At 44.8% G+C, this 23,620-nt stretch overlaps 1 protein-coding gene across 1 annotated transcript; it reads right to left on the bottom strand.

Moving 5' to 3' along the window:
• Positions 1-15,872: 15,872 nt before the first annotated feature.
• Positions 15,873-23,228, bottom strand: TIMM21 (translocase of inner mitochondrial membrane 21). Its single transcript, XM_082667824.1, has 6 exons — positions 22,659-23,228; positions 19,111-19,173; positions 18,918-19,015; positions 16,589-16,662; positions 16,397-16,502; positions 15,873-16,301 (listed from the first exon to the last, which is right to left on the bottom strand). Exons 1-6 carry the CDS (start codon positions 22,957-22,959, stop codon positions 16,206-16,208), a joined length of 738 nt encoding a protein of 245 aa, XP_082523950.1. The 5' UTR covers positions 22,960-23,228; the 3' UTR covers positions 15,873-16,205.
• Positions 23,229-23,620: the final 392 nt, after the last annotated feature.

Raw genomic sequence — 23,620 nt, 5'->3', positions numbered from 1 at the left:
CCCTATAGTATGCTGATTGGGGAAGGAAATTATAGGGCTACTTTCCTTTAAAGGTATATTCCCTTTGGGTAAATTATGAGTTAGCTCAGAGTTGCTAAATGTATTATTGTAAATCATTATATTGTTCACAGCTTCAGTTAAAATAATCAAAATTTTTGCTACTCTTCAAGTATTTAAAAACCAGGACCAGTAGCTATCACTAACTAGAGGGAAGGTCATTTATGGGGGGGGGGAATAATAAGAAAAAAAGATAGTTTTTTTTAATGACATTTGATAAAGTAGAAGGGGGATAAATGGCACATTTTTCTTTAAAAATATACTGTTGTGGTGGTGGTGTGATTTTTCCCAATTTCTCATTTCTACATCGTCCTTTTGCATTTTGACACTGCATACTTGGTTTACATATGTTAGACTGTCCCTGGTAAATAAAATTGAATTCTTGTGGTCACACATTTCCACTGTACAGAAAAATGTGGCATTAAGTTCAAAACTTCTATTCTTAGTCAATGTGGATAGTTATTTTTGAACAAGGTAAGCAGATGAAGTGGTAATTGCAGATCCTGTTTACAAGCATACTGTATTCCAAGCCTCATACTCAGCTGAATATGTATATTCACCTCTGACCCTCACACTCCTTGGTCTCTGTGTCACCTGCCGATAAATTGACACTCAGCTAGGTTAAGTAAATTTACCCACGTCACTCAGTCATGTCAGTGGCAGAACAAGGATTCCATTTCTGGGTCTATGTTGCTGTGCCCCTAGCTACTTGACCATAAAACATTTACTGATTTTCAAAATAGAGACACAGATGTAGAGAACAAAGGTATGGACACCAAGGGGGGAAAGTGGCGGGGGGCAGGTGGTGGTGGGGTGAACTGGGAGATTGGGATTGACATATATACACTAATATGTATAAAATGGATAACTAATAAGAACCTGCTGTATAAAAAATAAATAAAATTCAAAAACAAAGTGAGATCATATATATGTGTATATATATATATATATATATAATGGAATATATATAATGGACTATTACTCAGCCATAAAAAAGAATGAAATATTGCCATTTGCAGCAACATGGATGAATCCAGAGAATGACATTCTAAGTGAAATAAGTTAGGCAGAGAAAGACAAATATCATATTATATCACTTATATGTGGAATCTAAAAATTAATACAAATGAATCTATATACAGAAAGACTCACAGACACGGAAAACAAACTTATAGTTACTGAAGGAGAAAGGAGGGAGATAAATTAGGAGTATGGGATTAACAGATACAAATGACTGTACATAAAATAAGCAACAAGGATTTACTCTACAGCACAGGGAACTATATTCAATATCTTATAATAACCTATAATGGAAAATAATCTGAAAAAATATATATAACCGAATCACTTTGTTGTACACCTAAAACTAACACAATATTGCAAATGAACTCTATGTCAAAAAAAATAAAAAGTTTAAAAGATTAAAAAAAAAACATTTACTGATTTTCAAATCATAGTTTAACACTATCTTGCAGCCAAAAGCAACAAGGAGAAGCATCTTTCTTTCTCCTGCCAGCCAGTGGCTCAGTGCTCCCGGCCCAGCACGCTGAGTGGGAGTGGGAGATCGGGGACCCGTCTCCCCACCTCCTCGTGCATCTGGGACTGTATAGCTGATGCCCCCTCACATGTGAAAACAATCCCAGGGCAGGACCAAACCAGACTCCCACAAGTAAAGTCATAATAAGAAACAAGGGCAGTGGGAAGAGATAGTCATAATGATAAAAGAAAATGTTCTATGCAGTATGCAGAGGAAAGATTTCATAGCACAAAGAAACCATTTCTCCTTTTCAGGGATAAATTCAGACCCTAAGTTTAAAATATAGTTGAACTCAATGACAAGGTTTTAAAACAGACACACAAAATAGCTTTAATTCTTCTCCAAATAGTTCTGCTCAATGTAATTTTGAACAAGGTATTTGAATGGCATATTAAAAATACTTCAGAGCTAGGGGTTTCTTTCTTTCTTCTTTTTTTTTTTTTTTTGCGGTACGCGGGCCTCTCACTGTTGTGGCTTCTCCCGTTGCGGAGCACAGGCTCCGGACGCGCAGGCTCAGCGGCCATGGCTCACAGGCCGAGCCACTCCGCGGCATGTGGTATCTTCCCGGACCGGGGCACGAACCCGCGTCCCCTGCATCGGCAGGCAGACTCTCAACCACTGCGCCACCAGGGAAGCCCTATTTCTTTTTTGATATGTAAGTTATTTTGACCAAGACACAGAATCTAATTAAGCTAAACCCTTTAAGCACATTAAACAGTTCTATCTTCCTTCTCATTCTGCAAATATGCTCAAATCTGAAGGCTGGTCTCCTACAAAGTGCAAAATGTACTGTTGGTTTCTTGGAATACTACTTCATAATGTCACAATTTCCATAAAGAGCCAAAGGGTATTTCTGAAGTCCATTGCAGGTAAGCAGAAAAATCACATGTGGGATGTCCCTCTGGCAGTCCTGTTAGGGGACTTCATGGTAACATCTGTAAAAGGCATTGAGGTGAACAAAGACCTGAATTATATTTTTGAACTCAAGAAATTCACTGCAGTTTTAACCTTGAGCAGATGCGTGACTGTGTCCATAATCTACCGTTAAATCCCTTCAGTTATTTCTAACCAAGGCTCCTAACGTCCCATCAGCTGAATTATAGGGCAGCAGAACTGTGGAGTAACATCATCTGTGGTTTTAGGGTTTTCAGGGGAAAAAAGAGACAGCTCTACTAGAGTCAAGATTGTGGTGGGACTCAGTCAGTTACAGCCTGCTCTCTGTTCCTTTTCGACACTTGGCTCTAAACGGCTCTTCCACGGCTTGGAGCACAGGGAAAGCTCGGCTGGAGGAAAAGGCTTTGTTTGCTGCTTCCCTTCGGGCACACGGGGGGCCGGACAGAGGCAACCTTTGCTCTCGCCAGGAACAGTCAAATAATTTACCTCTGCGGCAGGTTAATTGCCCTTCCCAAACTGAGCTACCGTCTGTGTGCCAGTGTCTGTTAAATGACCGCAGATGTCCTGTTAGCAGATGGGAGCGGAGCCCTGGGAAGCATGGCTGTGGAGGGACAAGGACGTGACATTCGAGTTCAGGGGAAATAGCTGTGCGAGCACAACCCAGGGATGTCCAGGACTGTGTGTTTACCGACCCCCTGCTAAGGCTCTCATCCGCAGTAAGAAGATGGCCTCCTTAGAGAGACACCAGCATGAACAGGAAAGTCAGAGAGTGACGAGCTTGCTACAGCAGGTAGAGCCGACGGTGGGCGTTCCCTTGGCCGGTTGTTCCCAATTGGTCCATGTTACTTGGATATGAATCCATTAAAAATGACAGATTCTTGGGCCCTGTCATGGATTAAATGGTGCCTCTCCCGGAAAAAGATATGTCCCTGTTGGAATATCTGGACCCTGTGATTGTGACCTTATTGGAAAGAGTCTCTCTTTTTTTTTTAAAACTTTTTGTTTTATATTGGAGTACAGTTGATTTGCAATGTTGTGTTAGTTGCAGGTGTACAGCAAAGTGATTCAGTTATACATATACATGTATCCACTCTTTTTCAGATTCTTTTCCCATGTAGGTCATTACAGAATATTGAGCAGAGTTCCCTGTGCTGCACAGTAGGTCCTTGTGAGTAATGGAGAGTCTCTTGCAGACGTAATCAAGGATCTTGAGATGAGACCATACCATACGGGTGGGCTCTACACCCAATGACAAGTGTCTTTTTGAGGGAAGGGGCGGGGCAGAGACACGCAGAGAGAAGGAGGCCGTGCGACGAGGGAGGCGGCCATGGGAGTGACGCTGCACAAGCCAAGGAGCGCCCAGAGCACCGGAGGTGCACAGAGGCAAGCAGGATGCTGTTTTCCCTCTGGAGCCCCCGAGGGGCGTGGCCCTGCCCACAGCTGGTCCTCGGGGTTCTGGTCTCCGTCTCTCCTGTGTACATTTCCATTCCTCGTCAGTCCTCCTTCCTACCATCTCCCTGGTCTCCTTCTGCCTTGGTGTCCCCGTGTCCATCGCCCTTCCGTTAGGCCTCCGTCACCTCCTGCGACCTCTGCACAGACTGAGCGAGGCTCGCTCTTTTTAATGTCTCGTCTCGTTAATCCAGTCTTCACTTTGCTGCCAGAGTATCTTCAACACAAGTCACCTTCTTTCTTAAGACCTCTCAATGGTACCCTGCCCTTGGAGGAGGAGGTGTAATCTCCTCAGCAAAGGAGCGAACATTTTCCTGACCACAGCCCTTTCTCCTCGTAGCCAGGCTCCAACCCAGCTTTGTTGTGAGGCCCCGGGGAGGCTTCTGGGAGGCAAAAGAAACAGGACAGCAGGCTTGGAGATGGGGCAAGGTTCGGGCAGGGCGACAGGGGGCACCTGGGAGACCAACCCTGGGGCCGCAGCGCTGGGCTGTGAGGGGAAGGCAGAGCAGTGGCAGAGCTGAGAACCAAAGAGAGGCTCAGGGGCAGGGGGGACGGGAGAGGGGGTGCAGCGGAGGGAAGGAAAGGGGAGCTCGGGGGGGCGTGGAAGGGCCGAGAGGAGGCGGCAGGGAGAACGAGAGCTTCGCCGCTGCGCATCCTTCATGCAGACCCGACCCTCAGCTAAGGCGGGACCACGCGGACATTCCTACCCCACCTTCAGCTGCTTCCCTCCAGGGACCTTACGGTTCAGCCCTCTGATGGCCGACAGCCCCTGGTCACTTCATGCCCCGCTGGGCTCGGCTCATGGAAAAGGTGTGTATTGCAATGCCACCCCCTAACAGATGCTCTTCCTTTCTTTAGTTCCTCAGAATTTGACTTCTCTATTTTTGACATTTTTCTGCTTTATTTTAAAAATCAACTCTTTACTTTTTTAGAGCAGTTTTAAGTTCATAGTAAAGTAGAGGGGAAGGTACAGAGATATTCCACAAACCCCTGTCCCCACGCAGGGTACAGCCTCCCCTGTTATCGACACCCCCAGCAGATGGTACATTTGTCAAAACTGATGGACCCACAGTAACACATCCTTATCTCCCAAAGGGTGTAGTTCTCATTAGTGTTTATTTGGAGTAGATTCTGTAGGCTTGGAGAAATGTATGATGACATGTGTCCATCACAGTACCCTGTGGAGTATTTTCACTGCCCTAAAAATCCTCTGTGTTGCACCTATTCATCCCCCGTGCCTGCCGCAAACCGCCCCCCCAACTCACCCCCTCAACCCCGGCAACCACTCTTTTTATTGTCTCTATAGTTTTGCCTTTTCCAGAATATTATACAGTTGAAATCATAAAGTATGGAGTCTTTTCAGATTGTCTTCTTTCACTTCGTAAGACGCATTTAAGGCTCCTCCATGTCTTTTCATGGCTGGATAGCTCATTTCGTTTTCGTGCTGACTGATAAGCCGTTGTCTGGATGTACCGCAGTTTACTTATCCATTCACCTACTAAAGGACATCTTGGTTGCTTCCAAAAAATTGCAGAGGAAAGAACACTTCCGAACTCATTCTTTGAGGCTGCCATTACCCTGATACCAAAACCAGACAAAGATACCACACAGGAAGGAAAATTACAGGCCAGTATCACTGATGAACATGGACGCAAAAATCCTCAACCAAATATTAGCAAACCAAATCCAACAATACATTAAAGGATCATACACCATGATCAAGTGGGATTTATCCTAGGGATGCAAGGATTTTTCAGTATATGCAAATCATTGTGATACACCATGTTAACAAATTGAAGGAGAAAAACTATATGATCATCTCAATAGATGCAGAAAAAGCTTTTGATAAAATTCAACATCGATTTATGATAAAAACTCTCCAGAAAGTGGGCATAGAGGGAACCTACCTCAACATAATAAAGACCATATTTGACAAACCCATAACTAACATCATACTCAACGGTGAAACGCTTAAAGCATTTCTTCTAAGATCAGGAACAAGACAAGGATGCCCACGTTTTGGCAATTATGAATAAAGCTGCTGTAAACATCTGTGGGCAAGTTTTTGTGTGGACATAAATTTTCAACTCCTTTGGGTAAATGCCAAACGTGATGGCTGAATTGTGTGGTAAGAATACGTTTTGTAAGAGGTTAGTTTTGTAAGAAACCGCCAAACTGCCTTCCAAAGTGGCTGCACCCTTGTGCGTTCCCACCAGCAATGAATGGAGTTCCCGTTGCTCCACAGCCTCGCCAGCATTTGGTGTTGTCAGTGTTCTGCGTTTTGGCCATTCTATTAGGTGTGAAGTGGTGTCTCAATTTGTTTTTAATTTGAATTTCTCTGATGACATAGGATGTGGAGCATCTTTTCATATGCTTATTTGCCATCTGTCTGCTTTAGTTTTCAATCCTTTGTTTACATTTTTGTTTCTACATGCTGGCGCTTGCTACAGGGCTAGTTGGGACTGTGGGGGTTTGTCACTCTTGATCTCAATGTTTCTTTCACTTACTGAGTGTTTAGTATGTGCAGGCACAGTGAGATGATCTATACTAATGAATTCATATGTTGTCCTCAAAATAGAGGATGCCTTTTCCTTTATTCAAGTATTTTTCTTTTAATCTCCTTCAGTAGAACGTTAAATTGTTCTTTATGAAGTTCTTGTGTGCTTCTTCTTTTTTTTTTTTTTTGCGGTACGCGGGCCTCTCACTGTTGTGGCCTCTCCCGTTGCGGAGCACAGGCTCCGGACGCGCAGGCTTAGCGGCCATGCCTCACGGGCACAGCCGCTCCGTGGCATGTGGGATCTTCCCGGACCACAGCACGAACTCGTGTCCCCTGCATCGGCAGGCGGACTCTCAACCACTGCGCCACCAGGGAAGTCCATCTTGTGTGCTTCTTGATATGTTTCTTCCTAGGTGTTTTCTAAGCACTTTACACATAATTGTCAAAAGAAATTGTGAGATAGGCACTATTATTATTCCATTTTACAGAGAAGTAAATTACGTATCACACAATGGTGGGCAAAATTGGGACTTTAACTCAGTTAAGATTTTCTGAGTCCAGAGCCCAAATGCTTGATCATAAAACGAAATAGCTTTTTAAGAAAAGTAGATTGAGTCCTTGGACCTATTCACTGCAAATAAGAAAACAAAATTTTGAGCAGCTGCTTTGAGAATAAAATGGGGTCCTGGTGCAAGATCGTTAGCAAGATCGGTGGGATTCTCGGTGTCACTTAACTGACTTAATGAAATGACACATTTCTAATTCTATGCTTCTTCCAATTGGTGAGACACATCCTCACCTCTCCTGATCCAGTGACACCCACAAGATCTATCTTGCCCAATTTAAATCAGGAAGAAGGAACATAGATGTTTGTAAGTCTTTATTACAGTCTGTTAAGGAGCAAATAGGGAGAAGATGGAGAAATGGAGGAGGGAGGAGAGAGGCTGGAGAGAATAGAGACAGAGAGTCGGAGAGTGATGGAGAGAAGGGGACACACTGAGGAAGAATGTGGGGGAAACTGAGGCTTGATGGGTTTTAAACGAGAGTTAGAGACTGCATCCTGCCATTTCCCCAGGGCACGAGCTTCTGTGCGAAGTCGCCTGGTTATTGGAGCGTGTGGCCCCTGTGTGCTTCCCTCCCTGGAATCCCGAATCTCTAGTCCAGCCTCTAGAAGTCTGCAGGTGCCCTTTGTATAGGAGGAGTGTCACCAGCCCACTTAGAACACATCCTCGGGGCTACAACCACAGGAACCAAATCAAGAATGCTTCAAAGGCCGGAAGCAATCAGGCCACAGGCTGCACTCCTGTCCCCCACTGTTAGAGCGTAAGGCGAGCCCTGCAAGAGTGGTAGCTGCCAGGTGGCATCACTAATGAGAAGCTGGGCACATGCATTGGCATGCCCCGGTTACATAAATTAGAAATAAAATACATCAGTATTAATAATAATACAAACAAATGATGCCGTCATGCTCGATAAAGACAAAAATTAACATTTTTATAACTCTGACATGAAAAACAATAAGCCTATTACAATCCAATTATTTGAAACTACTTGAAATGACGTATTATTTTTATGTATTATGTCCATTTTGTACAAGTGTAGGTTAAATACAATTGATACCAATGACTGTGACACTTAGCTTAATAGGTTTATGGTTTTTATCCGAATCGTTTCTAAACAAAATTGGCAGCATTTACTGGCAGCCCATCACACACAGTGGCTTCTTGGGAAAACATAATAGCTGGTTTTCATCGTCTGTGCCTGTTTGGGTCCTTGTGAAGTCAGTACATGGTCCTTTAGTGTCTCCTCTGTAGGCAGAAAGCCATGTGCCTCGCTCAGCACACATTTGTTTTATACTGTTTACTTCTCTCTGAAACAGTGCTGACAGTTTTGCTTAAATAAATGAACATTCCCATTGCCACGTTCTCATGTGGCAGGAACAGTACGTGAATGTGAACAGTGGGTTCTCATAAACGAGGCTCCCCTGGACTGAAGCATCATTACTGACAAGTCATTTGATTCTTCTCTTCATTGTTGTGCTGCCTCCTTCCCGTAATTCGATGCTACAACACCTATCAAATACAACGTGAGCAATACTTGCCCCGATTGATACCGATTGCCTGCAGTAAAGTCAGGATTCTCCAGCTAAGGAATTTGACCTTTTCAACTAACTTTTCGTTTTGGCATGCTTCCTTTTATTATTATTTTTTAAATGGCTCAGATCTTTTTTTTTTTTTTTTTAACATCTTTATTGGGTATAATTGCTTTACAATGGTGTGTTAGTTTCTGCTTTATAACAAAGTGAATCAGTTATACATATACATATGTTCCCATATCTCTTCCCTCTTCCGTCTCCCTCCCTCCCACCCTCCCTATCCCACCCCTCCAGGCTGTCACAAAGCACCGAGTCAATATCCCTGTGCCATGCGGCTGCTTCCCACTAGCTATCTACCTTACTACGTTTGTTAGTGTGTATATGTCCATGACTCTCTCTCGCCCCGTCACAGCTCACCCTTCCCCCTCCCCATAACCTCAAGTCCGTTCTCTAGGAGGTCTGCGTCTTTATTCCTGCCTTACCCCTAGGTTCTTCATGACATTTTTTTTCCTTAAATTCCATATATATGTGTTAGCATACGGTATTTGTCTTTTTCTTTCTGACTTACTTCACTCTGTATGACAGACTCTAGGTCTATCCACCTCATTACAAATAGCTCCATTTCGTTTCTTTTTATGGCTGAGTAATATTCCATTGTATATATGTGCCACATCTTCTTTATCCATTCATCCGATGATGGGCACTTAGGTTGTTTCCATCTCCGGGCTATTGTAAATAGAGCTGCAATGAACATTTTGGTACATGACTCTTTTTGAATTTCGGTTTTCTCAGGGTATATGCCCAGTAGTGGGATTGCTGGGTCATATGGTAGTTCTATTTGTAGTTTTTTAAGGAACCTCCATACTGTTCTCCATAGTGGCTGAACCAATTCACATTCCCACCAGCAGTGCAAGAGGGTTCCCTTTTCTCCACACCCTCTCCAGCATTTATTGTTTCTAGATTTTTTGATGATGGCCATTCTGACTGGTGTGAGATGATATCTCATTGTAGTTTTGATTTGCATTTCTCTAATGATTAATGATGTTGAGCATTCTTTCATGTGTTTGTTGGCAGTCTGTATATCTTCTTTGGAGAAATGTCTATTTAGGTCTATTTAGGTCTTCTGCCCATTTTTGGATTGGGTTGCTTGTTTTATTGGTATGAGCTGCTTGTAAATTTTGGAGATTAATCCTTTGCCAGTTGCTTCATTTGCAAATATTTTCTCCCATTCTGAGGGTTGTCTTTTGGTCTTGTTTATGGTTTCCTTTGCTGTGCAAAAGCTTTGAAGTTTCATTAGGTCCCATTTGTTTATTTTTGTTTTTATTTCCATTTCTCTAGGAGGTGGGTCAAAAAGGATCTTGCTGTGATTTATGTCATAGAGTGTTCTGCCTATGTTTTCCTCTAAGAGTTTGATAGTTTCTGGCCTTATATTTAGGTCTTTAATCCATTTTGAGCTTATTTTTGTGTATGGTGTTAGGGAGTGATCTAATCTCATACTTTTACATGTACCTGTCCAGTTTTCCCAGCACCACTTATTGAAGAGGCTGTCCTTTCTCCACTGTACATTCCTGCCACCTTTATCAAAGATAAGGTGTCCATATGTGCATGGGTTTATCTCTGGGCTTTCTATCCTGTTCCATTGATCTATCTTTCTGTTTTTGTGCCAGTACCATACCGTCTTGATAACTGTAGCTTTGTAGTATAGTCTGAAGTCAGGGAGCCTGATTCCTCCAGTTCCTTTTTTTGTTCTCAAGATTGCTTTGGCTATTCGGGGTCTTTTGTGTTTCCATACAAATTGCGAAATTTTTTGTTCTAGTTCTGTGAAAAATGCCAGTGGTAGTTTGATAGGGATTGCATTGAATCTATAGATTGCTTTGGGTAGTAGAGTCATTTTCACAATGTTGATTCTTCCAATCCAAGAACATGGTATATGTCTCCATCTATTTGTATCATCTTTAATTTCTTTCATCAGTGTCTTATAATTTTCTGCATACAGGTCTTTTGTCTCCTTAGGTAGGTTTATTCCTAGATATTTTATTCTTTTTGTTGCAATGGTAAATGGGAGTGTTTTCTTGATTTCACTTTCAGATTTTTCATCATTAGTATATAGGAATGCCAGAGATTTCTGTGCATTAATTTTGTATCCTGCCACTTTACCAAATTCATTGATTAGCTCTAGTAGTTTTTCTGGTAGCATCTTTAGGATTCTCTATGTATAGGATCATGTCATCTGCAAACAGTGACAGCTTTACTTCTTCTTTTCCGATTTGGATTCCTTTTATTTCCTTCTCTTCTCTGATTGCTGTGGCTAAAACTTCCAAAACTATGTTGAATAAGAGTGGTGAGAGTGGGCACTCTTGTCTTGTTCCTGATCTTAGTGGAAATGCTTTCAGTTTTTCACCATTGAGGATGATGTTTGCTGTGGGCTTGTCATATATGGCCTTTATTATGTTGAGGAAAGTTCCCTCTATGCCTACTTTCTGCAGGGTTTTTATCATAAATCGGTGTTGAATTTTGTCAAAAGCTTTCTCTGCATCTATTGAGATGATCATATGGTTTTTCTCCTTCAATTTGTTAATATGGTTTATCACATTGATAGATTTGCGTATATTGAAGAATCCTTGCATTCCTGGAATAAACCCCACTTAATCATGGTGTATGATCCTTTTAATGTGCTGTTGGATTCTGTTTGCTAGTATTTTGTTGAGGATTTTTGCATCTATGTTCATAATGGCTCAGATCTCAATCAATGGAAATGACACATGTTAAACATCTCATGAGGTCTTTGCATTGCTGTTAACTGTTTTTTAAAAAATAAATTAATTTAATTAATAAATTATTTTAATTATTAATTTAAATTAATTAATTAATTTTAGCTGCGTTGGGTCTTCATCGCCGCGTGCCGGCTTTCTCTAGTTGTGGTGCGCGGGCTTCTCATTGCGGTGGCTTCTCTTGTTGCGGAGCACAGGCTCTAGGTGCACGGGCTTCAGTAGTTGTGGCTCACGGCTTCAGTAGCTGTGACTCGCGGGCTCTAGAGCACAGGCTCAGTAGTTGTGGCGCACGGGCTTAGTTGCTCTGCGGCATGTGGCATGTGGGATCTTCCCGGACCAGGGCTCGAACTCGTGTCCCCTGCATTGGCAGGTGTATTCTTAACCCCTGCGCCACCAGGGAAGTCCCCTGTTAACTGTTTTTAACAAAAGTTTGCCATTAATTCCATGAAGAAGGGGAGAGGACAGAAAGAGGAGAAGGAGAGGCATTTTATAATCTACCAGAGATCTTATTAGTATGATGGTTGTAAACTAGAAGCACTGACTAATTTTTTCTAGGTTGGGTGGGGGATTTGGAGATGGGATGTTGGTGGAAGAGGGACAGAGGACCTCCGCAAGTTGTCTGGGTGTCAGGGGAGATGGGGGGCACCTTCCTTACAAGCTCTGTGTAAATCACTGACTGCTGGCAGCATCACATGCCTTGTGGTAAGAAGAGGGGTGGCCCTGGGATGCCACCTTGCACAGTCCGTGGATAATTGCAGAATATCCAACGAGTCTGGTTAATGCCAATGGTTATTCTGAGCTGCTTATGTTGGAGTTTTTGAGTAAATAGTTACACAATTTTCACTGCAAAGAAATGTTTGATCACAAAAACGTTCTTTTCTAGAAGTGCACAAAACACTTTAGGGTCAAATCAATAGACATGAATCAAAGCATTTACTGTGGCTCTACTAACTATTTGATCAAAATATTACTTTCTTTTCTTTGCATTTTTGTTTTATCTTATTATGAAGTAGGTGGTTTTACAAGTTGGTTGTTCCATGAACCATCTTTTGCTGGTGTGTGTGTGTGTGTGTGTGTGTGTTCTGAAGAGGAATGTATGTTTTCCTTTTTCCAACCCTGCTCCTAGAGGAATTTCAATCTTTTAAAGGCATTAGATTTATGTTATTTTGGTTGTTATTTTGTTTTACTGGTGCAGGAATGCTCTGGACTGTGACAAGACTGCAGCCATAATTTTTGCAGTCTTGTTTCTTAGAGCTGGCATACTAGGACTTCAGCAGCTTTTAAAGTCACCCTCTGAGAACTGTGTTGCCTGTTTTAGAGGTATCTATAGATGCTTCTAAGGCTTAGTGTTTTTTTTTTGTTTGTTTTGTTTTTTTGCAGTACACGGGCCTCTCACTGTGGCCTCTTCTGTTGTGGAGCACAGGCTCCGCGGCCATGGCTCACGGGCCCAGCCGCTCGGCGGCATGTGGGATCTTCCCGGACCAGGGCACGAACCCGTGTCCCCTGCATCGGCAGGCGGACTCTCAACCACTGCGCCACCAGGGAAGCCCTAAGGCTTAGTTTTAATAGAACTTTTGAAAACCTACTATCATCGAAATACTCTAAGAACTGACGGTACAAAAATGAAAATGGTACCTCCTCTGTCTACCATCTAAACCTAAAGGGAAGACGAGATCCTCCAATAGCTGCAGTCTAACCAGCTGCCAGCTGCTGAGGAAGTGCCTTCCGCACCAGCACATGGGATCCTTATAAAAACCTTACGAGGTGCTATTACTGTCCTCATTTGAGAGACGAGGAAACTGAATTGCAAAGAGGTAAAGAAATGGGAAAGGCAGCATCGGGTTACGCTTAGGACGTGAGTCAGACCAACCCGTCCGTATCCCAGGCTCCGAGGTCACACAGAGTGGATGAGCTCGAGCCCCTTGCTGCTGTAGCAGATGCTCTTGGCTGCTCCTGAATGCTGGGCCCCGGAAGATAAGTCCACATTGTGAACATTACCCTATAAGGCCCAAGGTGTGAATAAGTTGAGGATCTTGAGGGGGTGAGTTCATCCCGGATTACGCGGTTCAGTGGGTGGAGCGTGATTTGGCCCCAGGCTTCCTGTTCCTGGAGGTCTCGTCCTGACTTTTCTCGTATGATGAGTCCAGTGTTCGCCAGCCTCATGACCTTCGCTTGGACCATTTCCCTAGCCGTGCTCCCTCTACTGTCACTGTCTCCTGCTTTGGTTGGCATATAGTGTATATGTCTTTTCTGAGATACTATGAGGGTCTGGGAGGCGCAAAGGAAGGTGAATCAAAGTGGGAATCAGAAGAGGTTGGTCCCAATCCCCTAGTGGGTAGCGACCCCTCGCTCTTGTTCTGCATCAGGTGGACCCAGCAGGTGTTAAAAGACTCTAAAAGGTTGAATGGATGAGTGAGAAATCCTATTTCTGGTTCCCAACGAATAATAAAGCCCCATGTTCCCCATCAGTAAAACTAGAGCCCCTAGTCAGCCCCCTACACCTGTGAGAACCTAAGGAGAGAATGTCTGGCAAGAGGTGCTTCTGGTGGGCTTCACTGGTGGCGCAGTGGTTGAGAGTCCGCCTGCCGATGCAGGGGACACAGGTTCGTGCCCTGGTCCGGGAGGATCCCACATGCCGCGGAGCGGCTGGGCCCGTGAGCCATGGCCGCTGAGCCTGCGCGTCCAGAGCCTGTGCTCTGCAACGGGAGAGGCCACAGCAGTGAGAGGCCTCCGTACCGCAAAAAAAAAGAGGTGTTTCTGGCTTTGCAGACATATGGCCGGGACTGCAGGAGATTTGGCAGTCTACTTCTTTGTGTGCTGTAAATGCACTGTCAATAATTATGGGGCAAAAATAATGCCTTGTGACCCCAAGGAATTTTATGGAATGCTGTAGAAGGCTTTTGAAACTGCCACTGAGGGGAGGAAAAATCCTACTCTGCCAAAAACTGGCCTGATTAAGCATTAAGAAAATTCCAAGTGCCTGAGAATGTTTAGTAGCAAAACACACATAACCTTCTTAAAACAGCCTACCAGTGAAACTTTGGAACTTAAGGGTCTGAAGGAGTGGCCCCGTGGAGTCTGAGCTGGTCCAGGGTGGCTGGACTAGGCTTGGGGGAGGGGGGATCAGGGGGAAGGGACTGAGGCAGAGTACTGGGACCTGACGGGATTTACCGTTTTCAGGGCATCTGGGAATCACTGAAGGATGTGAGTGGGCACAGGGCGCAATCAGACCAGAGTTTAGAAAGCGGCTCTTGTGCCATGAGGAGGGAGATTAGTTGGGGAGAGACAAGGGGCAGAGACTGGTGTGGAAGCCGATTCTAACTTCCTGGCCGAAGGCCTCTGGGAGCACCCAGCACACGGGGGCGGTGGCAACAGGGAGTAGGGGATGGATTAAAACTAATGTATGCAGGAAGGAGAAAAAGGTGTAGCCGAAATGGTAAAATTAGATACAAGTTAGGCTACTGAAAGAACACAATGTTATTATAGTGGAGAAGAGCAGAAAACAGGGTTTTGACCTATCTGTACACTAATGCATAGTCTGGGGAGGCTTGAGGATTTAGGGTAATAAGGTAGATAAACTCTAAGGCTGAGACTAGGCTAAGGACACACTCAGGCCCTCTTCCAGGCTGCAGAAGTCCTACTGTGTCCTCACTTGGGGGAGGGGTGAAGGAGTTCTGTGGGGTCCCTTTTTTTTTTTTTGGTCGTAACAAAAAAAGTTTTATTAGAAAATGTGGGGTCCCTTTTATAGGACACCAATTCCATTCACGAGGGCTCCACCCTCATGACCTAATCACCTCCCAAAGCACCCCCCCCACCCCCTGGGGCTTAGAATTTCAACATATGAATTTTGCAGGGACACAACCATTAAGACCGTAACTGAGATTGCATACCACAGTATTTTAAAAATCATCCTTCCACCCAAACTTGCCAGGTTTCTGCTCTTACGTATCCTGTACTTGGCTCCGGGTACATGGGACGGAGCGAGGTCTGATAACACTAAGGTACCTGCAGAGGCCCACACACCTGGTGAGAGCCCAGGTCCACCCAACTTTAAAGCGTGCACGTGTCCTACCGTGCACAAGTACCCAACTCACAGAGGGAGAAACATGAGACAAACTAGATTACTAAAAACCATGCAACGTTGGGCTTCCCTGGTGGTGCAGTGGTTGAGAGTCCACCTGCCGATGCAGGGGACGCGGGTTCGTGCCCCGGTCCGGGAAGATCCCACATGCCGCGGAGCGGCTGGGCCCGTGAGCCATGGCCACTGAGCCTGCGCATCCGGAGCCTCTGCCCCACAACGGGAGAGGCCGCAACAGTGAGAGGCTCACGTACCGCAAAAAGAAAAAACAGAAAAACAACAAATAAAAAACATGCAACGCGTACACCTATCTATGATAATTTTGGAGAGTGTATCACTTGGTTCCCTATATTTCTCAAATATTTTCAAGTGTTTCTCAAGTCAGATTCCAAAATATGTGGAAGGAAGCTGCTTCTGACATCTTTCTGTTAGTTTCAATTTTATTTCACAGACTTTTTACAGTTATACAACATGAAAAAGCATTAAATACCTCTATTTTCTTATTTACGTGGTGTAAAATTTTTAATAACAAAAATTTCTTATCATAAAAGATGATGTTAAGTACAGCAGAAACACCGCTCATGATCAGCAATTCAATGATTTAACATAAGGTGTGCTCTATTTCATGATTTTTCACTGTACAAGAAAACCTCTAATTCAGTTTGTCTAAATGCAACAACTACCCAGTTGCCTTCACTTTTATGAGCTACACTCCTTCCTGTTTTATTCGAAATAGACTCTGGAAGAGGGCTGTGAAGATCAGAGCCTTCATGTGCATTTTTCCACATCCGTAAGGAAACACGTGGTTGCTTGTTCTTTTAATTGTCTTAAGATCGATTATCTTCAATGACAATAGTTCTTCTAGAATATGGTTCAAGTTCTACAAATATATATTGAAATTCATATTCGCCGCTTTCTGGGTTCTGGAAAAAAATAATGAGTATCAAGGTGCTGCCCTGCTCTTTGGCACTTTACGTTGAGTCTGCGTTCAAGAAACCCCATCCCCACATGATCTCACCTCTTTCACTTCAAGATGCACAGTTCCTTGCTTCCCGGGCTCGGAGCCCTGGATGTAGAATTTCACACGCATGTGTTTCAGCCCATCTTTTACGTATTCAATAAAACTGTCAAGACAATGAAAACACACAAGCCTGAATTCCTCCCACTTAAACATCACCCCAAGCTCTCAAATCCAAGCCGCCTGCAGTACCTGACGTGCTGCCTTCTGCCACGTCTCGTCATCTCCCCATAGCCTTTAAGGGGCTCGCCGAAGACACTTAGCACCTGCAAAGTAAGGTGACGCTTCCTCAGTCAGGGCTACTTTTTTTAAGCTTCCTAGGGAAATATTTTCTGACAAACTGAGTGGTTTATTTTAGAAAAAAAAAAAAAGCCTGGGACTCTTTCAAAATGATATCTCCAATGATAAGAAAACTGGGAAAAGAGTTATTATGCAAAAATCATCCCATAATTAACACTCAAACTTTTCATGCACAGAGAATGAAATAGGTAACTTTATGGTGTTACTTGTAGTTTCAGAACAGTTAGGCTGAAGTGGAGCTGTTTCCACTCCCCTTTTACAAAAAGAAACACGATGTAACAAAGTGTTCAAATATTTAAATGTCTGAACATTTTTAGTGAAATTTACCCAATGGGGTCTAATACTAAAAGCTATGAGATCAAAATAATTTTTTAGTTATTAAATACACAAATAAAAACAAGTAATGATTTATTTAAAACAAACCAGATCTAGAGGTAGGAATCCATTATTCCCAATGGGAGAACTCACAATGAAGTGTAAATGTAATTTTTACTGAATTTAAAATGCAAATACTTCGGAACCTTTTCAAAAAAACAGAAATGTGATATCAAACTAAAACAAATATTGCTTCAACTCTGGAAATTTTTCTTATTTGGTCTGTTGGGCATCTTCAGTATCAAAATTTTCAGGCACATATAGAGACTAATATGTAAGATGAGACATATTTAAGAACTGTGTAGCTGAAACGATTGTTCAAATAATTTAATAGATTAAACATGTCTGTATCAAAACATAAGTATTTTCTATTTCTCAACCAAGCAAAGTGCCTGGCAAACAATAGGCCCCTAATAAATCCTAACAAAATCGAACTGTTGAAGTTTAATTATTCTTCATAGAGCTCTTTTAGGCGGCAAATTAAGTTATGACCTTAATAATACCTCGCTCTCTGTGTTTATTCTGTGAAGTTCTGTTTTGTTCAAAATGCTGAAGATCTATGAAAGACCGAGTTTGTGAATAACACAGCAACTCTTCCTCTCTTCTTAGAGATGCGCCCTGACATGTAATTATGCTACTGCTCGTGTTTATTTCTGGACCCTGTAAAGGGTTTCTTGTCAGGGGTAATTAGGACCCCCAATAACTCTAATGGGAACCTCCTTTACTCCCTGCTGAGTTTCAACTTACTCAGAGGGACACCTCCCCCTCTGCCTTCTCCTCCACAGTTCTCAGACTGCCCTGAGTCCAGGAAAAAGAAAGATGCCAGAGGCCTTAGCTCCTGCCGTTTGCACCCTGACAAGATTAGAGACACTCATGGAGCATTTGGAGGTGGTGCCCCAGGGAAACCCAGGGCAGGGCATGGATGCTGAGAGGATCTGCGGGTTCCAAAGCTTCCTCTCCCCAGGGGCCTCACGGCTGTTTCTCTGACATTTACTCCCTGGTCTGTGTGAGAAGCAGCCCTGATATTTATGATGCCACCTGCCACTTTTCTTTCAAAGTACAAGAATTAAGATGTCAATGAGTAAGATGTTTCAGTGCCAACGTTTTCCACCCAGGAGTAAAATCTGGCACTGCACGGGCTACGTGCACTTTCTCTCTGTGACTGGAAAGCCTTATGAGAAGCTTCCTCTGGACGAGATCCTTAAAAGAATGGAGGCGGCTTTTCCACATCTGCATCCTCCAGGGCGTGGCTCAGGCAGGCTGTGCTTAAGAGCCTAAGTGTGGAATCACCCAAACTGGGATTGAGGTTCTGGCTCTCCCTCTTACCGGTTCAGTCATGTTAGTGTAGTTACTTAATCTCTTTAAATATCAGTTTCCTTCTGCAAACAGGATAATAGTAGCACCCAACACAAGTGGTTCTTGTGAGACTCAATAAAGATGATGTGCTCCAACACTGAGCAGAGTGCTTGGTGCATAATGTGCTCTCAATAAGCATCAACAGTTACTATTATGATCACAAGATCATGAATCAGGGTTTTAAAAAGACTAGTGAGTTTAATACTCTGGTATATTCTAAACATTTATTATTGATGACAACTAGTACAACGACTCTCTTGTACCCTTAGGATGGAAACACCGCCGCATGGACCTTTGGGTGCTACTCGTAATCAAAGCATTTCAAGTACAGAACAAAGAGCTAATAACGTAATCACAATCCAACCACTACGGTTTTATTATTATATAAATCCACTAGTCTCAGAACTAGCACGTGACCTCTGCCTGCCCCTCCCACCACCACATTCCTCTCCCTGATCAGAGTCTGTGTAACGCAATCTTGAGGACTAACCTCGGGATTTAATCTGCATTTTTCTAGGGCTTTCCCATATATCTTATTAGGACTGGATGAAGAAAAGAGTTCTCTGAAGATCGTGTAAAACAAGCCACCTGAAAATCAAAGAAAAAGCTCAAGCAAAGCGAGAGCGAGACAAATGGAAAATGAAAAAGATATTCAGGGGTTTTATACTTGCTGTGTTTTCAACCTGTAATGGTGATTCCAATAAGCACCACTATTAAATAGGTAAAATCTCTTCCAGCTTCTTTCACTGTAAAGAGAAAACACCACTGGTTACATGTGTGCCGGACGTCAGCAGGGATGCTTCTGGCTTCAGGATCTCTAGCAGGTGAGACGTGGGCTCAGGACCTAATGAGGGGGTCGGTACATGTTCTGGAGCAGCTATTGTCAAATCTCTGTGAATCAGGACCACCTGAAGAAACTTTCTGAAAGAACCGCGGCAGGATTCTGGGAGCAGGGCTTAGGAATCGATTCTTTACTTTAGGTAGCGTTATGATTTTAATGCCTCCTTATTGTCTAAGATGAGGAAACCCTTTGAACAAGTGATCCAGTCCCTCTGAGTGGAAACAACAGTCCTTGATTAGGCACCACTGGATACGGTCTGCTGTTCACACAGTAAGAGACCTGTTGGCTTTGTCAGCTGCAGTCAAAATGGGCCTCGACCCTCAACAGTCAGTGACCTTCCCAGCCTGCCACCCTGCTGGCTGTGAAACAACAAAACAGAACTGAATTTAGAACAGGACTTTGCTTGGCCAGGCAGATTTGTGAATCGAACTGCTTTAGAAAATGAAGAACCTGCACAGATACTGCACTTTCTTTTTTTTTTAAATAACCCATCTCATTCTATTCTCTACCGAGGTCACAAAACACACTTAATGAGCAGTAACTGCCCGCTGTGAGCCCGGCGGCACGCTGAGAACATGGCACCCCGCGCTGGTCAGGAGCCGCGACGTTCCCTGTGACCCAGATCAGGCCTTTGCCCCAACACCTTTGCTCCCGATTCCTGCCCGGCACACTCACTGCTGCTTCGCTTAGGCTCTCGGGAAGGCTCTTCCCCGTTTATTCAACCACAAACATCGACTGTATGTACTACGTGCAAAGCCCGCACCGAGTATCACTCAGCCCACGCGTTCTCGAAGTTTAAGCATCATGTTATTCTTCAGCAGAAGCTGCTCATCGTCTACCTTCCTCTTCTTGACCCTTTCAGACCGTATACTTTCACACACAACCCCTCCTGCCATCTGTCTCTGCAATGAGGGGTGTTGTGGTGACCACCCACGTGCTTCCCACAGAACAGAGGCTCCCGTCACCCCCGGTGCGGGGAGCTGACATGGCTTCTGGCTGGCGGAATCCCTGCATCCAAGGCCCTGGCCCTCCCCACACCCAGTGCCTGGCTGGTGCCCAAGCCCCACACCTTGAGATGAGAGGACTGCAAGGGCCAGCCCAGCCCCCGAGCTCCTGCAGGACTGGCGGAGGCCCTATCGCAAACGCCCCATGCTTCAGCTTCTCCCTCAGCCCAGCCCAGCCTCCCCATGGGAGGCCCCCAAACCTCCTGCCCACAGACGCCACTGAGTCTGCTTCCCTGGAATTCGCCCTATGACGGGACTACAGGAGTGGTCCTAGGAAGCAGCTCCAAACTGGGATTTTGGAGCTGGATCACTGGCCACCGGCTGGCCTCGAGGACTCGTCCCTGGTGGCAGGAGGAGCTGAGGCCCGGCAGGGAGTGGTCGCACAACTGCCGCGGCTCTCACCGCTGGTGGCCTGGAGCACCGGTGGGAGGGAGTGCACTGATGGGTGTTGCGTTTTGGGAATTTAGGGGGAATAAGCAATTATAAGAACTCGGACTGGATGGCTGTGGTAGCGGGCTGCCAATGCGCTGGAGAAAGGTAGTGAGAGGACGAGGTAACTGATCACCAATGAAGGTCAAGTGTGAAAGTCAGACGCCTCCTCCACAGCAAAACAGGAGACTCCTTTGTTGCACCCAGAGGGCAGAAAAAGCTGAGGACCAGGCCCAGGGCAAAAGAGTAGCAGAGAGGCTGGACTCTCACCCCACCAGGTCTCTTGTGCCAAGGCCAAGGTCGTGACTTGGGAAGAGAGGGAGCCTGCAGCTTGGCAAGGGGGTATCAAGGCTGACGCACTCCAGAATCTTGAGTCCGCAGGTTCTCCTGAACCCTCTGGCGTGAAGCAGCAGCTCATGCCTCCCAGTTAAAGGCTAGCTCTTCTTCCTCCTTGAAGACCTGGTGGGGGCTTCCATCTAGCGAGACATGTGCTCTGGCCAGGTTACAACATAACTGGGAGGAAAGAGGAAACAGGCCATCCCCAAAAGGGGCTGGAAGCCCTACCAGCAGAGCCGGCTGTATCCTAACGGCAGCGTGAAGGGTCACAGAATACAGAACTGGACAAGTGAGAGGAGATCAACAGGGGCAGTACTCTCTGAGCAAAAACTCAAGTCTGACAAGCAGCCTGGGAGCTGGTGCATGGCTACGTTCGCTCTTGCAAAGATGAGCGTGATCCACATTAAGTGAAGTAAAAATAACAGAACTGCCATGGCAAACTATGGGCACGCTACAGTGGGTATTATACACCGAGGGCAAAATCCACCAGCCGACTGTCCTGTAGGAGGGCCTGGAAAACACTTCACATCGTTACAGAACAAAGCGCCCTGACGCCATGGGGACGGCCGTGGCATTGAAGCCAGGTGGGAACAACCATGATAATGAACGGCTCAATTTCTGGACGTGAATCAGTCTTCAGACCTGGAATCCATTTACTGAAGGAAGACCAGCCTCTATACTGAGCAAGTATATGTGATTCCCCTGGTCCTTCACCTGAGCCCTACGGCCATTCACTTGGTGACTGTATGCTGGAAAAGGGGGACACCCAAACACTTCAAGGTCTGCTGGACAGAGTCTGAGCTGACATCAATACCCCAAGGAGTCATTATCGTCCCTCTGTTATGTACGTATGGTGGCTGTATAATAAAGAGCCTGGCTCGTAAAAGGTTCACAGCTGGGCCATGGACTTACCTGGCAGTCATTTCCCCGATTCCCAACGTATAACTGGAATGGACATTCTCAGTAATTGGCAACAACAGTCCCTACTTTAGTTCCCTTGAGGCAGATTAAAAGCTACCATAATGGGTAAAGTCCAATGAAAGCCTGTGAAACTGCCTCTTACTGACCAAAATAGTAAATCAAAAGCAGTATCACATCTAAGGGGGAATGCCAGAGGCAGTGCTATTCTGAAAGACTAAAGATACAGGAGTGGTTGTCCTGGATATCAGAAAACTGAGACTGGGAAAATCTGCATTCAATTTTTAGTTGTGTGAAATTGGGGAAATATGCCTTATACATACTAATGAGTACTAATGTCTGTCTGAAACAGTAAATCTGAGGCTCAAATGAGATGAACTAACATCTGGGAAATCTACTTGTTTATTATAAAGTTCTAAACAATGGTTAAGTTTTATATAGCTGTCACCAAACTAAGAAAAGTTGAGAAAAATTTTATAGACATAATTCAGCAAAGTTATATCAAAACCAACTTTCAAATCTGAGTTCAGATCTGTGAAGAAAATTGTGGGCCTGTATTCTCTGGTTCTAAACTGTGTTTAACGGTTCTACCTTTTAATTTGTGTGAACTGTTTATTCTTAGCACTGAACTTGTGTAAAAGGGCACTGGCAGCCCTCATCACGTTTGCTGAAAGACTGACCGTTACAGGGACTTCCCTTTTACCTTTCTGTGACGTTGAGATGGCGGTCTTCCCGCTCTGACTTCTGTGCACAGACACTTGTTTGCTGCCGTCCTCCTTCGCTCTCTGCGGGCTCTGTCCTTGCGTCCAGATGGTTTTCTGGGTGACTCCCAAAAGACACCTAGGTCGCACCGTTCTCTTCTGCTCTTGCGGCTCCCATCTCCAATTGGGCTCAGTCTTCAAGCACGCTTTGTTAAGTACAAAGTGTGCCAAAAACAACCGCTCCCCCGAGGACCTGTGCAGCTTCTCCGTACACCGTACAGCTCGTAGGAAAGTACAAATCATGTTCCCGGAAAGCCGCTCCGCTTAGGGAAGATGCCAGCTGTGACGAGTAAACCTTCACTACCTACCACACACCCAGCCGGACGCGGACTCCAGTCCTCGCGTTCACACCGATAATTCTGGCTCCAGCAACGTAAATCAAGATAAAATCTCCCGAAAAGAGTTGATGTTCTCCTTCCCTTCTCTTCGGCCCTCTTTTTACTGGAATTAAAGTGATTTGATTACTTTCAATGCTGACATTCACCCCATCCCCGGCAGGCCTTTGCAAAGCAACCGGGGAAACCCCTAGGAGTCCTGGGAATAGTAGTTTGAGGGCGTCACTTCTCCCAGAGTTGCCGCAGCGGGGAAGGCACAAGGACTACATCTCCCACAGTGCAAGGCGACCAGAGCGCGCGCTGACCTCTCGCCGCCTCCCAGACTCCCCTGCGCGGGCCCCTGCGCACGCGCCGCAGTACCTGGCGCGACAAGAAGGCGGGGCCGTGTTGGTGGTGGGCGGGGTTTGTGCCCCTGGCGCTAATTCAAATAGAACTTGCAAAAGTCAATTTAGCAATTATAAACTGCTTGTTCCTGCGACCCCTAGAGATCCCCCTATAAACAGAAATCCTCGTTCTGATTGTCGCTATCATATTCCTTATGGGCAGATGATGTAGACTTTGCGTTTGTT

Source organism: Grampus griseus (assembly GCF_964374135.1).
Source record: "Grampus griseus genome assembly, chromosome: 12".
Lineage (NCBI taxonomy): Eukaryota > Metazoa > Chordata > Mammalia > Artiodactyla > Delphinidae > Grampus > Grampus griseus.
This window is presented reverse-complemented; position numbering and strand designations above follow the sequence as displayed.

Bases quoted from the DNA above. Each gene is read 5' to 3' on its own strand.
- TIMM21 (XM_082667824.1), bottom strand. From the start codon at position 22,959: ATGATTTGTACTTTCCTACGAGCTGTACGGTGTACGGAGAAGCTGCAC. The intron at 16,663-18,917 runs GTTAGTCCTCAA...CTTACTTTGCAG, and splicing joins AATGCAGATTAAATCCCGAG to GTGCTAAGTGTCTTCGGCGA. The intron at 16,503-16,588 runs GTACTGCAGGCG...TTGTCTTGACAG, and splicing joins GGCAGAAGGCAGCACGTCAG to TTTTATTGAATACGTAAAAG.